Here is an 18714-nt window from a genome sequence, read left to right on the forward strand (position 1 = left end):
TTAAGACCTGCTCGTGGAAACCTCATGCCTGCATGTGAAATATCCTCTTCCTATTAGAAGCATAGCACAGTACAGCCATACTCAAGACAACATGATTAGCTGCCTCTCTTAAAGGTATTCCATCAAAGACAGAGTCACATCAAAGACGGGGGCATGTGCTAGCTCACAGCAGAGGGAGTTCATGGGAGTTGAAGAGGAGCACAGTGTGTTTGTGGGAACTACCATTAGGTTAGGATGTAGGAGCAGCTTCTGTGGGGAAGGGAGAAGGTTTGGAGATGGATGGGACATAGCTCTGTGTGCCACAGGAAGTGTAAAGATACTGTGGCTCTTTAACTATCACCTCGCACCTGGGTTAATAACAATTTGAGCTAGAGAACTGATTATTTGTTCAGATTAAAAAATGAGAGTATAATGAAGATTAGCTTTGGAAAATTAGATTTATTTGTGAACTGTATATCCTAGTTAAAGGCCATTTATCGCAGCTGTACTGAAGGGGACGTATCCCATGCAAGGAATTCTGACTTCCAAGGACAGTCACAGATTTCTGCTAGCTTCTTGCATTTTCCCTGGACTTCTTACAAGCTCTTGATGCATGCATGAGTATGGAGAGGTGCTGTCAGTCTTCCTGAAGCTGTCCCTCAGCCTCGCCAGTCACCAGCGTTCTGCCATTCATCTCTCCTGTTCTTCTCAGGTGTTTTTGTCACATATAACAGAAGCGTCTACTTCGGTCCCCTCAGAAGTGCCAGTGGCTGTTTGTTTCATTTCCACATTGCTTCAGCAGGCTTGGGACGTGGCTCAGTTATACAGTGCTTGCCTAGCGTGCATGAAACCCTGGGTTCGATCCTTAGCACCATATAAAAGTAGGCACAGTGGCATGCAGCTACCATCCCTGTACTCAGTGAAGAAGAGATAGAGAATAAGAAATTTGAGGACATCTTAACCTGCATGGTTGGCTTGAGTCCAGCCAACATTACATGGAACCCTGACTCAAAAAGGATTTCATTTTTGCTTCACAACTATTTTACAAAATACTAAATTGATACCTGGAAGTTGACTGGATTCAGTCAGCTCCTCTATTGAATGGCGACATTGGCTATCTGTCTTGATTTCTTTTACTGACTCCAGATGATCACTAATTGGGAAAATGAGATCACAAATACTTCCTCCCATTTCTGGGCATTTGGTTTCTCTTATTTTTGAAGATGAAGAATTTCAAACTAGATGATTGCTCACAGCTCTGTAACAACAGTTTTGAAACATTGCCCAGGACCAAGTTCTAACATGATTATCAACAGTTACTAAATTACCAGCCACCTCTTTAATTGTGCCATAACTTTCTTTGGATGGATGTTTCCCAAGGCTTGGCTGCTGTTGTAGGCCTCATTATAGGGTCTTTGGTTTTGTCACTGGCTGTTGTCCTAAAGTTTTGTTAAGAGGATTTTACTGGTTGGGAGGTAGGACACAATAGACATCCTGTCTCACATATCCTGTGCTATGCTCTGGAGATGGGGAAATGTTCTCCACTGAGACTGTCTTACGGAAGCTGTCCCCTGCACCGCCATGTCAGTAAAAACTTAGAACTTTGCGTCATCTTTTTCTCTCTTGGAGCCTCTAGATGTAAACTCCACTGCCGGCCATGGTCAGCCCCATCTGGTTTCCCCAGTTCCTTAGTTTTGAGATCAAACGGCAAGTGAGTTGATGGTGAAAAGGGGGTAACTGTCTCGCACAGGGGAATTAATAGAGTGTTTAAGTGAAGAAAATGGTCCCAGGCCCAGTCAGAACTTTAGCTACTCCAACTCTGAGTGTTCTGTCTTCCCTGACATTTCTAAAAGGCTAATTGAATTCTTGGGTCTTTCTGGGCATCTCATCTGGTACTGTAGGTCTTGGGGAGAACCAGAATCTTAGTGTGTGAACTCCGGATAACCCTCAGATTCCATAACTGGTGGAGTTAACAGGGCACGAAGGACTTTGAGATTGCCCAGTCTTTGCCCTTCTCTTCTCCCTTGTGCCCCAATGAAGCTTCTGTTTGTGAGTTCTCCAGTAACCTGATGTCATGTCGCTGTGTGCCAGCTCTGAAACAAATTATCGTTCTTATTGTTGTGATCAAAACTGGGAACAAAAGTAGACTTGTGGGGATCTAGCAGAAGGAAGGCCCATGCCACACTCTAGCACTCCGATGTGCAGTAGTCAACAACCTCACAGGCTTCTTCTGTTCCCACAGCCCAGCCTGTCTTGTACTGGTGCGCCCGAAACATGTCTTTCTGGAGCAGCATCTCCTTCAACCTGGCCGTCCTGATGAACCTGCTGGTGGCGTTTTTCTACCCATTTAAAGGAGTGAGAGGAGGTAACCATACCTTTCTTTCTTTTAGTATTCTGCCTTACCTTTTTGAGACACTGTCCTGCTATTATAAGCTGGCCTGGAACCGAGGATCCTCCTCTCCTGCTTTGGCCTTCTGGTGATAGGCCATCTTACTGATTTTTCGATTTTTCTATGGTTCCTGTTGCTGTCATAAAACACCATTACCAAAAGCAATTTGTGGAAGAATAGGAATTCTACATCACAGTCTATCATTAAAGGAAATACGGGGGGTTGGGGATTTAGCTCAGTGGTAAAGCGCTTGCCTAGGAAGCGCAAGGCCCTGGGTTCGGTCCCCAGCTCCGAAAAAAAAAAAAAGAACCAAAAAAAAAAAAAAAAAGCACGAACCATTAAGGGGCTGGGGATTTAGCTCAGTGGTAGAGCGCTTACCTAGGAAGCGCAAGGCCCTGGGTTCGGTCCCCAGCTCCGAAAAAAAAAAAAAAAAAAAAAAGGAAATACGGGCAGAAATCTGGAGGCGAGAACCAAATGACACAGAAGCCATGAAAGGGTACTGCTTACTGGCTTGTTCCTCATGGCACTCTCAGCCTACTTTTTGATTTTGCTAACAGAACATTGCACAAAACCACAGACTTACACTTTATTTTGAGATATTTTTTTCTTAAACAAATACTAAGTAATCCCATTGGCATCCGGGTCTAAAATAAAATGTTATTAAAATCTTATCTTTAAAAAGGAAAAAAATAATCTGAAGCTCGAGACTCTTCATTTTGAATACCAAGGAGTCAAATCACCCACAGGGACCTGGGCCCTCCCACCTCAATCACCAAACAAGAAAATGCAACTCGGGTTTGCCTACAAGCCAATTAGATGGGGACATTTTGTTAATTAATGTACCCTCTTCCCAAGTGATTCTAGCTTGTGTCATATTGACCTAAAACTAGCCCGCACACAGAGGTATTCTACCATAGCTGGTTCAATACCTTTAATTTCAAAGAAACACTTGATGACATAGGAAGGCTGTGACTTCGGTCTTAAATCCTGTCACTGAAACCATTGGTGCCATTTAGGATCCCAGTTATCCATTTTCAGATAAGATGAAATACTAGTTTTACCCAAGATCTAGTTTTAAATTAAACTTAAAATAGAAGGAGGAGGAGGAACTGTTGAGCCTGTCAGAAATTGTCTTAAGCCCCATGTCTTACATTCAGGGAAAGCATGCATCCAAGAAGTTGAAAGAGACAGCACACCAAGCTAGTTAGGTGCATAGCTGATCTTATAGCATAGACATAAACAGTCGGTTCACTGTGTGTTTTCCTGTACCATGCTTCTGGAGCAATTTTCAACTAAAGACTAAAACCTCTGGAATGTTTTTCCCCTTTGCAGGTCAGAGGTAAGGCGAGTCTTGACACTGTAGCCAGTACTCTTTGAGTGTTTAGTCTATGGAGAGCTGCCTGCCACCATTAATGGATTTCCCCCACCCACCATCTGTTTCCAGACACCCACATGAGCCTTCAACACATTTTGATGAGAAAAGGCAAAGTTTAGGACAGTACTTCTCTATTGGGGACCCTCAACTTGGAAACTGGTATTTGAGAGCCATTGACATTGTGGGGCTCTGGTGAGAGATAGGAAAGGCTCCTCTTCCGTTAGATATTCATGCCCTTTCTCTCTCCTCACCATGTTAGGGTTTCGGTCAAAGCCCTCATGCATGCTTGAGAAGTGCTTTAGCATGGAACCATGTTCTCAGTCCCATGCACCCCAGTCTCCAAAAAGGTTGCTTTTTAGCTGTCTTTCTTCAGAGCTTTTTGGCCCACCAATTCACTTTTAGCTATAACAACCTGCCTCCTGTATGAAACTTAATAGGATAAATAAGCCCCCAAATCAGACCCAGAAAAACACTGAGAATATTTGAACTTAATAATACAGTCATAGATCTGAGCAGCACATGTATAATAAAAGTATACTGAAAGACCAACTTTAAAGTGATAACATTGTATAATACTACATACCTTTTCAAGCACTTACCTTTTCCATTTGGACTTAACTTACATTGAAGGTACCATTTGAATAGCCACTCCTTCCCCACCTTCATTAGCCTGAAGGTCACAAGATTTCCTTGTCCAACTGTGGGTCATGGGCTTTAGAACTTCATACCAATGGATTTACTGGAAAGCAGTGTCAGAGCTCCTGGGAATGAAAAGAGGCTGATCTCACAAATGAATCCCCTTTCATGATATGGACACTAAAGTTACTTTGGAAGCAACAATTCACATTAGAGTGAATGCTTACATTTGTAACATGTGCTCTGGAAATTTTCTGTGCTCAGCATCAACTGTTTTCGGGAAAAATGGTTGTTTTCATACTGCTCAGAAAATATATCTGGTTAATTGGCCTGAAAATGCCAATGTGAAATCAGTATGCGTTAGACTCTGTAGGTGTAGCTCAGTAGTAGGATGCTTGCCAAGCATGACCAAGACCAGGATTTGAGCTCCAGCACTTCCGAAATAAACTTTTCTATGTATGTTTACATCACAGTTTCTTGATAAAAACAGGATTGCTAAAATGTACCTCTTAGATGTACATAACAACCTAACTTTGTACAGTGCTGTGGTTCTATGACTTACATGACCTTTGCAGCCAAGAGCAGCAGTGGCCTTAAAAGCTCCTTTTCAAAAGCATCGTTCCAGCCCACTGAGCCACCTGTCAGAAGCACAGCACTGGTGCACAGTCAGATACTGCTCAATCTTCGAGCATATCACAATGGCTCAAGTAAAGACAGCATGACTCCTTAAACTTTCTTATTATTGAAATATTTTAACTTACCCATGAGCAGAAGGAACAGCATGACAAACTGCCATGTACATCAGCCCAGCTTGAACAATTAACATTTTGCTAAACTTGTTTCCTCTAGCCCCCTACTGTATTTTTGAAACATTTTACAGAAGTTTAGACATTTTGTTGTTTTGACCATAAATATTTCAGTGTGCCTCTAACTTATAAGCATATTTTAAAATATATATAACCACCAGGCCATTATCATATGTAACAAAACTAACACTAAATCTTGTAATAGTCCAAATTCACATTTCTCCAGCTGTCTCCAAAATTTCTTTCTAGAACCAGTCTCTTGGAGTCTAGCACTAGTTTTCAGTACTGTGTTAATAGCAGGGGAAAGAGCAGGTTCTTACCTTGACCTCTTCAGAACTTGGGTGCAAGTGTTGTACCTGCCACATTTATGGTTAAAACAAGGGGAATCTTTTAAAAGCCAGGCTTTGTGGAATGGGTTGTTTTTCGGGTTTTGTTGTTGTTTGTTTGTTTGTTTTTTATCCCAGCACTTAGAAGACAAAGTCAGGCAGATCTCTGTGAGTTCAATCCCAAAGAATTCTAAGATAGCCAGAGCTATATAGTGTGGCCCTGTAGTGTGGCTACATAGTGTAGCCAGAAAAGAAATATGTTCAAAATGTTTAAACATTTATGAAATGAAAGGTAAGCCAGAGAATGGGAGAAAACATTTCCAAAGAATATCTCACTATATCAGGCCATAAATGCAGAAAATGAACACATAAAACAGAATAATAGAAAGACTACTACATTAAAGGGATGGGCAAAGTATTTGCTCAAATAATTAATAAAAGAAGATCTAAGGATGACCAGTAGGTACATGAGAAGATATGCCTAGAGTTTTCAGTAAAATACAAGTTAGAACAGTGATATATTTCTATAGGCCTTCTAACATGGCTGAGTCACAAGACTGTTAATATCAAGGCCTAACAAAAAGAAAAAAATTGTGATTGTTTTGGAAAGAAAGCAGTTTGGCACATTATGTGTAAGAACTAGCAGTCTACTTCTCTATGTTTGTGCAAAAGAAAAGATAATATCAGTTCCACTCCAAGATTTGCACTTGAACGTTCTAGTAGCAACATTCCCAGTATCTCTACATTGGGATGACCACAAACATCTATTCATTTATTGAGTGAATAAATAAATTATAAATTGGGATACTTCCATAGTATGGACTATTACTCAGCAGTAAAAACAATGAAGTAGGAGTGGCTACCATGATTCTTAAACACTTCTCAATCACACAAAAGACTACCTACTAATACAGTTATTTCTCCATTTTCATGAGAACTGCAAGATTATAGTAACAGGAAGCACACACTCATGGTATCTGGGAGTGGGGGTGGAGCAACACATAAACTGCAAAGACCTCCAGCAGTCTGTCAGAGTGCTCATGTTTGTCAGGGTGAACACATTCTGTGTCTTGATTGTGGCAACAACATCCTGTGGTCATCATGTAACAACAAACTGTCAAAATTCTTGTTCTGTGTGCACAGTGAATTAACACTTTTTTTAAACCATAAATGAAGACTATTAACATTAGAGGCATGTACTTCTAGCCATTTCCTAGGTCACTTTGGATAAAATACATAAAGACTGGGTTGCCTTTAAAGCAGAGATATTACACCAACTTCATAGGAGGATAGAGTGGGCTGAAAAAAATGATAATTAATGAGAACAGGAGAGACAGCATGATATATGACAGTTGTTAAATATGCACAAAATGGTACGTATGCCCCCAGAATCCACATTTTTTTTAGCTTCTATAAACCTTACATGCCTTTGGGCCCTTTCATTTTCTGTGTATGAGGTGTACATGGTCACATGTGTTGAGCACATGTGTTTATGCGTGTGTTGAGGTTCAATATAAACATTGCATGTGTTGCATGATCATTCTCCACTTTATCCATAGAGGCAGGGTCTCTCACTGGAGCCCAGGCTAGTCTACCTAGCTAGCCTGCTCAGGAGATGACCTGTCTCCACTTCCCACCCAGTAACATTACAGGAGAGCCACCACACCCACCCAGCATTAACACAGATCCTGGAAACCTGAACTGCCCCTTTGTGCCCATTTTAACCAGCTTGGATGTTGAAAGTAGGAGAAAAAAAAAAACAAGTGGCTGATTCTAGGGGGACAGTTGAAGAGAAAATGCCTTGGGTGGCTGGACTTAACTGGAGAAAGAGCAGCCACCTGCATCAGTACCTCCTTCTGAGCTGTGCTATACTCCTGGCTATTCTAAAGAAGAAAAACTCCTTTATATAAGTGTCCTGAATCATGTAGCACTGCTTGTTTACATCCGAGGGAGACTCAAAATGTGACAGCATTTGCAATAGGGGTGTTTTATTTTTTTTAATGAGTGTTTTACAGAACTGTATTTTTAGCCACGTTGGCTCATGTTATGTAACCAAGACATCTCGTGGGACACTCTAAATAGAACCTGAAATAGCAAGAGATGACAAAAACTGGTAGAAGCTCGTTATCTTCTGGGTTAATCTAACTGTAGATGATGCTCAAGAGCCGGAAGTTGCCTTCCCCCTTCCCTTGAGGAAATCAAATTGATCCATGGAACCCGCAGTTTTGCTTCCCATGTTTTGAATATGAGTAAGCTCAGACTTCTGGTTCCTCCTTCCCCAGAAGTGAATTACGACCTGTGAATGGGTTTTATTTATTGAATACGAATCCGGTGTCTCCTCTGGGCCAGGTACTTTTCTCAAGAGTCTAGACAGAAGACAGACAAGTAAAATGATGGTTATCAAATAGCAGCATTTGAGGCTGGGGAGATATCTCAGATGGTTAAGAGCACTGGCTGCTCTTCCAGAGGACTGGGATTCAATTCCCAGCACCTACATGGCAGCTCACAACATTTGTAATTCCAGTCCCAGGGGATCTGGCTCCCTCACACAGACATACATGTAGGCAAAACACAAGTGGACATAAATAAACCTTACAGAAAGAAAGAAGAAAGAAAATAGCAGCATTTGAGCCAGGAATGTAGTTCTGTGGGTAAAGAACTTTCCTAGCATACCAGACCCTATAGGAATAATCAGGAAGTATGGTGACATAGTGTAGGAGGAAACACTTTGCAAGTTCTTTGTGAGTAGGAATGACTTACCAAAAATAGCAATGTCTCAGCTTAACCCAAAATACACAGGAAGACCAGAGAATTGGGGGAGGGGCAGTCATGCATAAGAAACATGAATGAATGCTTGGGAATCCAAAAACCATAAAACTGAGATTTTGAGGTTTAAAAAAAAAATCAGAACGTCATTTAGAGAAGTGACTGAAGAAATTGTCGTCAGACCTATCTTACTCTGTCACCTAGATGCCATGGAAACACAAATTCCAAAGAAGTCTATGCTGTCTTTCCAGGAACACTAGAGCCGCACTGGTCCGGCCTCCTGTGGACAGCCATGCTCATCTCTCTGGCAATTGTCATTGCGCTGCCCAAGCCCCATGGCATCCGGGCCTTAATTGCTTCTACAATCCTACGACTGATATTTTCAGTTGGATTACAGCCCACACTGTTTCTGCTGGGAGCTTTCAATGTAAGTATGAATCGCTTTATTGTACAATTCCTACATATGAGTAAATAGGAATGCTTTTCATTTGGTCCCTAGCATCTCGACCTGTGTTTTCAATCTAGGGGAAAAAAAGTGCTGTTAGCCTGATATCTTCCTTGACCTCTTCAGTATAAATTGAGTCTCCCAGGGCATCCTTTGGGCTTCAACACAGCCTGAGGAGTTTCCCTCTCAAGAGCTAGACAGGAACAGTAGCAGCAGAGGAAGTTTAAGTTAGTTTGGCCTGACCAAAGTTTGTTTGGACCATAGGTTTTTAGCCAGCAAATCAAATGATCAAATATTACCGTAGCACTCGGTTGTCAAAGGGCTCACAGAGAAAAGAGGAGAGAGGTTAGAGGGACTTCATAAACAGAGCAAGTGTTGAGGGAAGAAGGGAATAAGGAATGGCTATTTCGATGTCACTGGAGCTCATGGGCGTACTGTCATTATAGTTGAAGGGATATCGAGAGTCCTTAGGAAGCACTGCTGGCTGATGGAAGCCTGTGGGTGGCATAGGACTCCTGCATCTTGGGAATCTCATAGTATCTTCCTTTGGCTTTGGTTTCTAGTCTAAGCATGTAAGAAAGCTGAGGTGGCTGTACAAAATTGGAAGTGTGATAGAAAAATATGGGTAACACATAATTGTGTCTAGGTATTCCGATGGCAAAAGCATCAAGGAGTCTGGCAGGGTAAGCTCAGAGAAAGGCAGCAGCTTTAAAATTGTGCTTTGTTGATTTGGTTTTGGTTTGCTTTTGGTTTCAAAATATTCTTGCTATAGAGCCCAGCTTAGCTTTGAGCTCTGTGTCCCACGCTGATCTTAAGATGACTATGTAGCCCATGCTGCCCTCAAATTCATGTTCTTCCTGCCTCAGCCTTCCAGAGTGATAAGATTACAAGTGTCTGCCACCACACCTTATGAAACTGTACATGAAAGAATAGAAAAGGTGGGGCCAGGAAGTGCCACACTCAGGAAAGCATTTTGCTTGTTTTAGGCTACAATAGGCCTAAGCGGAGCAATAGGCCAGAAAGCTGTGTTTAGGGTGGGGACTAATCCTGGAACACTGAAACTCTGGAATAAATTCACTGAATGTCTTCTTCCAGGTTCACGTGTATTTCCAAACCATCATTCCATGGTGGTAAATGTTAGATGGGGAGTTGAAATAGAAGATCAATGACAGAATACATACGGGAAGTTCAGGGTTCAACAAATTAAAAGTGTTGTAACTGCAATACTCTTCAAAGACCCAAAGAATAATTATGAATCTCTGAAAAAGGGAACCTACCTAGCTGTGTTTCCCAAATGCTTTAGCCTGTAGTTTTGCAGATGCATCAATGGGAATAATGCTGGGAGATTCTGTTCACCTTGGTAGGAAATGCTTGCAGTGTTTTGAGCCAAGATAGTTTTTACAAAGGCATTTTAGAAAATTCATTGATCCGTGTTATATCGACTGAGGTGTGAGGTACTGTAGGCAGGGAGGCCTTAGGGGCTCTGCCAATGCTTTTGATCAGGTGTGGTAAGGCTGAATCATAGTGTAGACAAAAGAAACCATGTGCAGGTGTCTCGGTGGTGAAGGAAAACACCATGGGGTAGGCAAAAAGGGAGAACCATATCCTTGACAAACCATGGTGACACCTTTTTCTTCAAGCAAAGATGTATTATTATCTTAATAGGATGGGCGAGAAAAGGGATAGATTTATTTTGTGTACTAGTTGCTTTTCTGTTGCTGTGCCAAAATGCCATAACCAAGGCAATTTATAAAGCATTTAATTGGGCTTATGGTTTCAGAGGGCTAGAGTCAATAAACGGGGGAGCAAAGTCATGGTAGTAGAACAGCTGAGAGCTCACATCTTGATCCCCAAGCAGGAGGCAGAGGGCAAACTGTGAATGGGCTCTGGTCTTGTGAAACATCAGATCTTTTCCCCACCCACAGCCCACTGCCATGTGACACACTTCTTCCAACAAGGTCACAATTCCTACTCTTTCCCATGTAGCCTACCAACTGAGGTTCAAATCCTGAAACACACCAACCTGTGGGGGCTATTTTCATTCAAACTACCTGGGTCTGGGGATGTGGGGTCCATGTGTGTACATGTATTTGTGCCAGTGTATATGGAGGCCAAATGTCAACTTTAGTGCCATTCCTCAGGAGCCATCCACCTTCTTATTTGAGACGCGTCTTTCACTGGCTTAAGGCTTGCTGATTTAGCTAGACTAGCTGGCCAGCCAGCAAGCACCAAGGACGTCCCTGTCGCTGTCTCCCCAGTACTAAGATAGCAAGCACACACCACCACACAAGGATTTTATTTTTACATGGGTTCTGGGGATCAGACTCAAGCTTGCACAGGAAGCACTTTAGCAACTGAGCCATCTCCCTAGTATAAAAAATACAAATTTAACTTTTAAGTTTCCAACCGTGGGTAACTGGAGCAAGGCTCTGATCACCATCTAAAACAAAATGATGCAACCATGCATTTGCAGTGTTCACTTATGCTTGAGGCGACAAGACGTGCCATCACTGTTAGCTCTGACATTCTAAAACCATGGGCACCATGGTGAAGAGAAAGAGAGGTTTTGAATAAGTGTCGCACGCTGTGAGAAGTTGTTTCAGAGGGGACGCAGGATGATCAGATGACGGGCAGGACAGATGGATGGAAAGAAAAGATATTAGTACCCAGAGAGTATGACTGTCCATTTCTTTTGTTCTGTTCTTTGATCATTCCACAGACAACACATCTTTAACAAAGACCATTTTGAAGGAAGACTCAAGTTAAATAGTTATCATCTACAATACACTAGCTGTGGAGGTCAGAACAGCTATCATAAATAACCACTTAGAGTTTTGTTCTGTTTTGTTTTAGCATGGGACACCACTTGGTGGGTATGGGATAAGGAAGAGTAGCTGAACAAACAGGAGAAGGCTGGGGGAAGAGGCTAGGGTGTTATCAAAAGGATGGTGAACTGGGGTTATGGTTAGGACAAGCTAGGGGAAGCTGGATGATGTGCTCGGAGCTGACAGATTCCCTTAGAGATAGAGCAGGAGGCTAGATCAAAAGCTGGTCGAGCACAGTGAGTGTGGAGTAGCAGCAATAGACTGAGTCCATGAACAGGAAACACTCGCTGGAGAAGCAGGGAATGTTAAAGAGAAGGGTGAGTGGGCTGAAGTGTGGACTCTTGGCTGGCTCAGGCTTTTAAAACTTGGCTGTGTAGGAAGTTCTGTGGTGTCAACTGACCTACAAGCATCTCTTGTTTCTCCAAACCCCTCTCTAAAACTCCACCCAGTCAGCCATGCTTCGCTGCCCTGCGAGCAACTCTTACCCACAGGGTCAGAACTCAGGGGAAACCTGGCCTACCATGTGTTGAGTGTGCTTGAGAAAGCTGGAGGTTCTGTCTGGGCCGGCATCCTCCCTTATCTGATTGTCAAGGAGTTCGCTTACACTGGCCTACAGATTAGCTGGCAGGATGTCTGTGTGCCTGATGCCAAGGGAACTAGAGTAGAGAAGATGGTTTTCCCAAGTGCAGTCGAAGAGTCTTCTCTCTGGCTTTTCTGTCACTCTGTTAATAGAAGAGGATTTCCAGGCATGGGGTATCTGTTCACATACAAGTATATTATCCAACATTCAAGTCAGGGCCCCTTCAATAGTAGGTGTCAGGAAACCCATGTTAGCTGAAGCAGAGTGGAAATGCATTGGTTCATTTTGTCATAGACAACAAGAGCCTAGTTTCAGATATAGCTGAATATGGAGGCTTAGGCCGTGGCATCAGGGCCCAGTTCTTATGTCCCTTGTTTGGCTCTGTGTCCACTGAACTTTTGTGGGTTTTGTTTTTTTTGTTTTGTTTTGTTTTGTTTTGTTTTTGACACATGGTGTGGTAAGAAGAAGGCAGTACCCACATGTGGCCCATACATATACAGCCACCCAATTAGACATGATGGATGAAGCAAAGAAGTGCAGACCGACAGGAGCCGGATGTAGATCGCTCCTGAGAGACACAGCCAGAATACAGCAAATACAGAGGCGAATGCCAGCAGCAAACCACTGAACTGAGAATAGGACCCCCGTTGAAGGAATCAGAGAAGGAACTGGAAGAGCTTGAAGGGGCTCGAGACCCCATATGTACAACAATGCCAAGCAACCAGAGCTTCCAGGGACTAAGCCACTACCTAAAGACTATACATGGACTGACCCTGGACTCTGACCTCATAGGTAGCAATGAATATCCTAGTAAGAGCACCAGTGGAAGGGGAAGCCCTGGGTCCTGCTAAGACTGAACCCCCAGTGAACTAGACTGTTGGGGGGAGGGCGGCAATGGGGGGAGGGTTGGGAGGGGAACACCCATAAGGAAGGGGAGGGGGAGGGGGATGTTTGCCCGGAAACAGGGAAAGGGAATAACACTCGAAATGTATATAAGAAATACTCAAGTTAATAAAATAAAAAAATAAATGAATAAAATAAAAAAGAATAAATAGAGCAGAGAAATATAAGAAGTGAACAATCTGGAAAAAAAAAACAAAAAATAAAAAAGGAGAAGGCAGTAACCCTAAACTCATATTCCTTCAGGTTCAAGGTAAGTAGAAAAAACAAAATTGTCTTTTTCTATAATCCCAGGAAAATGCCTCCCAGGTTTTACTGGCTCATTTGGTCACATGGCAATCCTTGAACAATGATTATATCCAGAAGAATACAGTATTGTGATTGGGCAGATGAAGCTGCTTCCAGACCTCAGAAACTGGTTCTTGAAAAGGGGTGGATCCCCATGGGAAGGTCAGAAATCATTCCCAGAAAGAAGTACAGAGCAAAGAGCTCATCCTGGACAACCCTGTCTTGGTTTCTTAAGAAAATGTTCGTCTTACTTGTGAAGACAGGATTGAGGAAAGTTGAGAGGAGCCCACTTCTCATTATGATGTGCCTCTGTAGTGTCTAGGGAGGAGCCAGCTTAGAGAACAAGCTTTAGCCATGCTGATCACAGAGTTCACAGAGAGAGGTGACTTCTGTCTTTCACTGACTCATACAAGAATGTCAGAAATGTTTCACTATGAAAACCCTCGTCTCGGTGTGTGTTAATTTTGTTTTCGCCGTACACAAGTGCTGCTTGATTGCTGGTGCACATGAAATTACTTGACTACCGTGTAATTTGTATTATGCCTGAAAAGCAAAGTCATGGAATGACTCGGAGTCCCAGGACAGTTCTAAGAGAGCTCGGTGGGCACTCAGTGCTAAGGCTCCCCTCAGGTTCTCATGCACAGTTGAGCATGGTCTCCACCATCTGACTCTTCCCGCCACCGTCTGTTCTCAGGTCTGCAATAAAATCATCTTCCTGATGAGCTTTGTGGGCAACTGTGGGACCTTCACCAGAGGCTACCGAGCCATGGTTCTGGACGTTGAGTTCCTCTATCATTTGCTGTATCTACTGATCTGTGCCATGGGCCTCTTCGTACATGAGTTTTTCTATAGTTTGCTGGTGAGTACCAGGGGTTCACACGTTCCACGTGTGGAGAACTGTGTGTGCCATCTCTTATCACAGACCCCACCTTCTAATGGCAGCTACTGTTCCAACTGCATCTGGTCTGAGGGTCTGAGAGGGAAAATGACATAGGAAACAGGGCAGCTCCTGGGAACCTGGCAGTGTGTGATCCCATTGTGTCCCGTGTGTGGCACATCTGTAGTTTACACTCATGGAAGAGGTGTCTTTGCAGTTCAGATGTTTCCTATGTATGTGTCCGTTTCTCTCACACGGGAAGCACTTGCCAAGAGGGATGTGTTTGACACTATCACCTATGGTCCTCTGGGATCTGTTTCTCAATGCAAACATGTAGGGACCAAAGTAGGAGCAACCTTCAAAGCCTCAAGACCCAGGACAATGAGCTTGCTAGGTAAAAGTGATTTTGTTCCTTCAGAGCCAAGTTGTCAAGGCCTGGACAGTTGGTGAATTGGTTCTGTCCCTTTCTGGGGAGCAGATTAAGTTCCAAACCAAATAATGATTTTTCTGTGCTAAAGTCAGAAGAAGCCTAGATCTATAAAGTTGGGGATAAGAAATTTCAGTGCGCCTATATAACATGGCAAGAAGCATAAACTTTTATCCTGAAGACACAAGAAACATAAAAATATGAAAATCAAAAATACCCAAGGCCTCAAAATAAGAATGAGAGGGGGGTAGGGAAAGGGGAGGAAAAGCATGGAAGGGAAAGGAATGGAAGGGATTCAGAAGAGGGGGATCGTGGGAAGTCCTTTAAGGAAAGACTACCTGTGGTTTCTAAGCTGTTTGCTTTGTCTCTGCCTCAGTTTCCTTACTTACAAGTTAAGAATATGTTTTCCTCGCAGGGATAATGTATGCTGCCATACAAGGAAACCATAAAGAGTTCACCAACATTAGCTCATTCCATGAGTGGTAGATGTTGGCAGGCTAAACAGAATGGATTGTTTTCTCTAGTTTCAGAATCTGTCTGGCTGTACTTTGATGTTTCAGGCAAAGGGGTGACAGGATGTGAGTGCCATTATGAGGACTGTTTTGGTCCAGCACACTCCAGTCCTCCCTGGGGAGAGTGGCAGAGGTGAAGGATTGTCTTTTGTCACTGCTTTGGGGGCAGGGGTTCTCTCCCAAGAGGTAGAAACATGTCCTTTGTGCCCTTTGACCTGCGCCCTCTCCCTCTGCTGCTGTGTGGCTTTCCTTGCTGGTCTCCCTCCTGCTGATCCTGTTTCCTTCCCTCTTCATTTTCATTCGTTTCTTTGTTTTTTTTGTTTTTTGAGTCATTTTTGGGGCCAGCCAGGACCCTTCCTAAGTGCAAGGGACAGAGTGAGATGAGACACGCATTCCTTACCTCGCAGCCTCACCATCAAGACGGAGACAAAACAGTAGTAGCTAACCCTTTGCAAGCACATGCTTCTCCCGCACTCTCGCCCTCCTTTTGAGGGAGATGCTATCTTCACTTCGCAGCTCAGGGCTGTGAGGCATGGTGCAGTTAAATAACTTGTGCCCTGAATCACACAGTCACTTGATCTTCCAAACCCAAATGTCATTCCTCCAAATCATGGGCAGGCCTGTGCCTCTGTGAGACCAGCATCCCATGTTGCAGTTCACACCTGTGCTTTCAGAACCCTCATCTGTCATGAAAGCACCGTGCCGTCATCTAGATCACCGTTAAGGCCGCTCCTGTGTGTATCCAGGGGTTTTCCGAGCCTCAGCTTGCCTGTGGAACCCTCTTCTTTTCCAAAGAAATACTCAATGTGTCTGACGAGAATGCAAAAAAAACAGTAATGCCACAAAGAAAGAAAGCCTCCCATGTTCAAAACAAACCCGAGTTCTCAGAAAGAGACAGAGAGAGACAGACTTCCTATGGAGAAATCTAGAGTCGCCTGGGTGATCAGAGGTCTCTTGGCTCTAGCAATCTAGGAGGAAGGGAGAGTAGTCCCTTGGCCTAAGGCGCCGTGGCCCCTAGGAAGTATCTGGGCCTGGCCTCAAGCCTGCATTCCACTTGTATTCTTAAGAAAATATTAACACAAGAGATGAAAACGTACAAAGTTCCTAAAGAGCAGCTGACGGAAGGAGAGCTCCAGATGGTCACTGAACGCGGAGACAGGCTCATCCCTAAGTGCCAAGCCAAGGCAAGCGAGCGCATTAAAACGCCCACGCTTTCTGAGTTTAACCTGTCACCTGAGAATAGGTTAAAAAGCACAGTCACTCCTGGTCTGGTGGCCATGGGGACACAGTGTAGCAAATACAAATTGACACAGCATGCTTGAGTGGCTATAGGCAGTACTTTTCTATTATAACAGGATTCCCCGATTTCTGTTTCTGGAAATTAGTCAGAAAGTCGTAAGTAGGCAGATGTGTAGACAAGCATATCCAGAGGTATTCATCACAGAAGCAGTTGTGATAAGACAATTGAAAACATCCTGACTATTCACAAGCATAATACTGGCTATGTTAAGTGTATGTGTTTCTATACAACACTAGGAAATCATTTTGACATGAAATGTTCCTGAATTTGTCTGGGAGTGGCTGTAAGTCAGTCTTACAGTATTTATTAATAATATCTATACATTCCATTTTTAAAAGGAATAACATGTGGATGTCTATAGATGAAGAAATGGAATTATTAGTTTTTTTCCCTTTGTATTCTGTGTTTTCCAAGTCATGTTTACTCAGAATATACATATATATGTGTGAAAAATGTATTTTATTGTTTAAATTTTGAAAGTTTTTTTTAAAACCATAATATAGTTTTTTCTGGTTTGATCTTTTGATTCTGTGCCTCCTGCCCACAGAAGACAAGTACCCTTTGTTCTCTGTCTGACTCTCTTAGTACTTCACATTGAGTTGCTAGAAAATATTTAACCAACGTTAAAGCAACACAGCCTTTTACTCTCTTTTGTGGATTGAATGCCACATCCTTGCTTCCTGTAAGGATCCTACTTTGCCCAGTACCCTCTAGGAATCTAGTTTCAGGACACAGATTGGAGTTAGGCAGGGAGAAAAACTAATTGGCCAGAAAATGGCCTCAGATATAAAATTCTAAGCTGAAAGACATTGAGAGACCAGCTCAGTCCACTCATTTTACAGATGAGGAGATGGAGGTCCACAGAGGCTCCGTCAGCATTGCTGTAAATCAATGTGGAGTGGAGAGCCCAGCTGCTTTCCCCATGACCAGCTTCACTGTGCACAGTTAGCCAAAGCCACAGTGAAGACCAAGCCTTTCAGAGCTGCCTAGACATGGGAACAGAGGCAACATTAATTAAAAACAACGACGACAGCAAAACTATCCTTGAGCCAGGTCTGGCAGCATGTGCCTGTAATACTAGATGATTAAGAAGCTAAAGCTGAGGCAGGAGGATTGAAAGTTTACTGCCAGTTTGGGCAACACAAGACCTCCATCTTAAAAAAAATAAAGTTTCTAGTCAAAGAGTTACCCAGAGCTCCCCCTAGTTGCTCCCCAGCCAAACGGTTGCCTATACTTAATGGAAATCTATCTACCTATCACCCTCTAATGCCCACCTTCAAGGATCCTGCTTTCTTATGAAGCCTGCTTGCTGCAGAGAGCATGTCCCTTGGTTAGGGGTTAGGCCCAACCTATGAACCCAATGTGACCTCTAGGGACCATTCCTATACTAGGGGAGAAGGTTAAGAGGTAAGACTCCCTGGTATAACTCCACTATAGACATTCTTCAACCATACTGTGTGGCTTTGTTCATCAGGAAATCAGTGATTACCAGTTATGTACTTGCACAGTATATAAGTGTGCCTGTGTGCTAAGCACTGTATATATAATCCTTGGTTATTCTTCATATTGACTCTCCATCTGAGGGTCTGCATATGTGGAAACTGAGGCTAGGGGCGAGGGACAGAACAAAGCCCACAATCCCATTGGCTATCAGTAACTGAGCTAAGACGTTGGACCTCGGCAGTCCTGAGATACTGCAGCTTGCACTAGCTAAGTGGTTCTCAACCTTCCTAATGCTGCCACCCTTTAGTACAGTTTCTCACGTTGTGACGACATAAAGTTATTTTCCTTGCTGTTTCATAACCGCTAATGTTACAAATCATAATGTAAATATTATGGAAATAGAAGTTTGCCGAAGGGTTCATGAGAACCCTTTGAGAACCATTACAACTAACTGGAAACACACCTGCCTTCACCACTAGATTCTGGCCTTCCCAGAGGTCACAGGTACCTGAGTACCTGGCCTTTGGAGAAGCTCGGAAATTAGATGCTAAGTGGCTGGGCTCCAAGGCCCTCAGTACTTTCTTTTCCCTTGCTCTCTGAAACTCCTCTTTCTATTTCTGGAAACTCTAACCTGTTTTGTGTGCGGTTTGAAGTTGGTACTGATTGCCACCCCCTCTTCTGTGTTTATTTTTCCTCCTTTTTACCATCCTAGTTCTCACTGTGAAGACAGGCAACATGTTATGTGTTAAAATTATAGAACGATTCTGAGTTTCCAGGAGAATAAACGATGCTGATATAAACCTAAGCCCTTAACAACTCTTCTCATCTTGTTTTTTTTTT

The 18714-nt window shown here is 43.1% G+C and overlaps 1 protein-coding gene across 4 annotated transcripts in view; it reads left to right on the forward strand.

Annotated features, from left to right (window-relative positions):
- The window catches only part of Itpr1 (inositol 1,4,5-trisphosphate receptor, type 1), a 323105-nt gene that overhangs the window by 270238 nt on the left and 34153 nt on the right, over positions 1-18714 (forward strand). For all 4 annotated transcript variants that reach the window (XM_063285577.1, NM_001007235.2, NM_001270597.1 and 1 more), the window contains 3 exons: positions 2222-2344; positions 8529-8704; positions 14010-14174. In XM_063285577.1, coding sequence (XP_063141647.1) covers positions 2222-2344; positions 8529-8704; positions 14010-14174 — 464 coding nt within the window. The remainder of the gene's footprint in view (positions 1-2221; positions 2345-8528; positions 8705-14009; positions 14175-18714) is intronic.

Source organism: Rattus norvegicus, chromosome 4 (genome assembly GCF_036323735.1).
Source record: "Rattus norvegicus strain BN/NHsdMcwi chromosome 4, GRCr8, whole genome shotgun sequence".
In the NCBI taxonomy this organism is placed as follows: domain Eukaryota; kingdom Metazoa; phylum Chordata; class Mammalia; order Rodentia; family Muridae; genus Rattus; species Rattus norvegicus.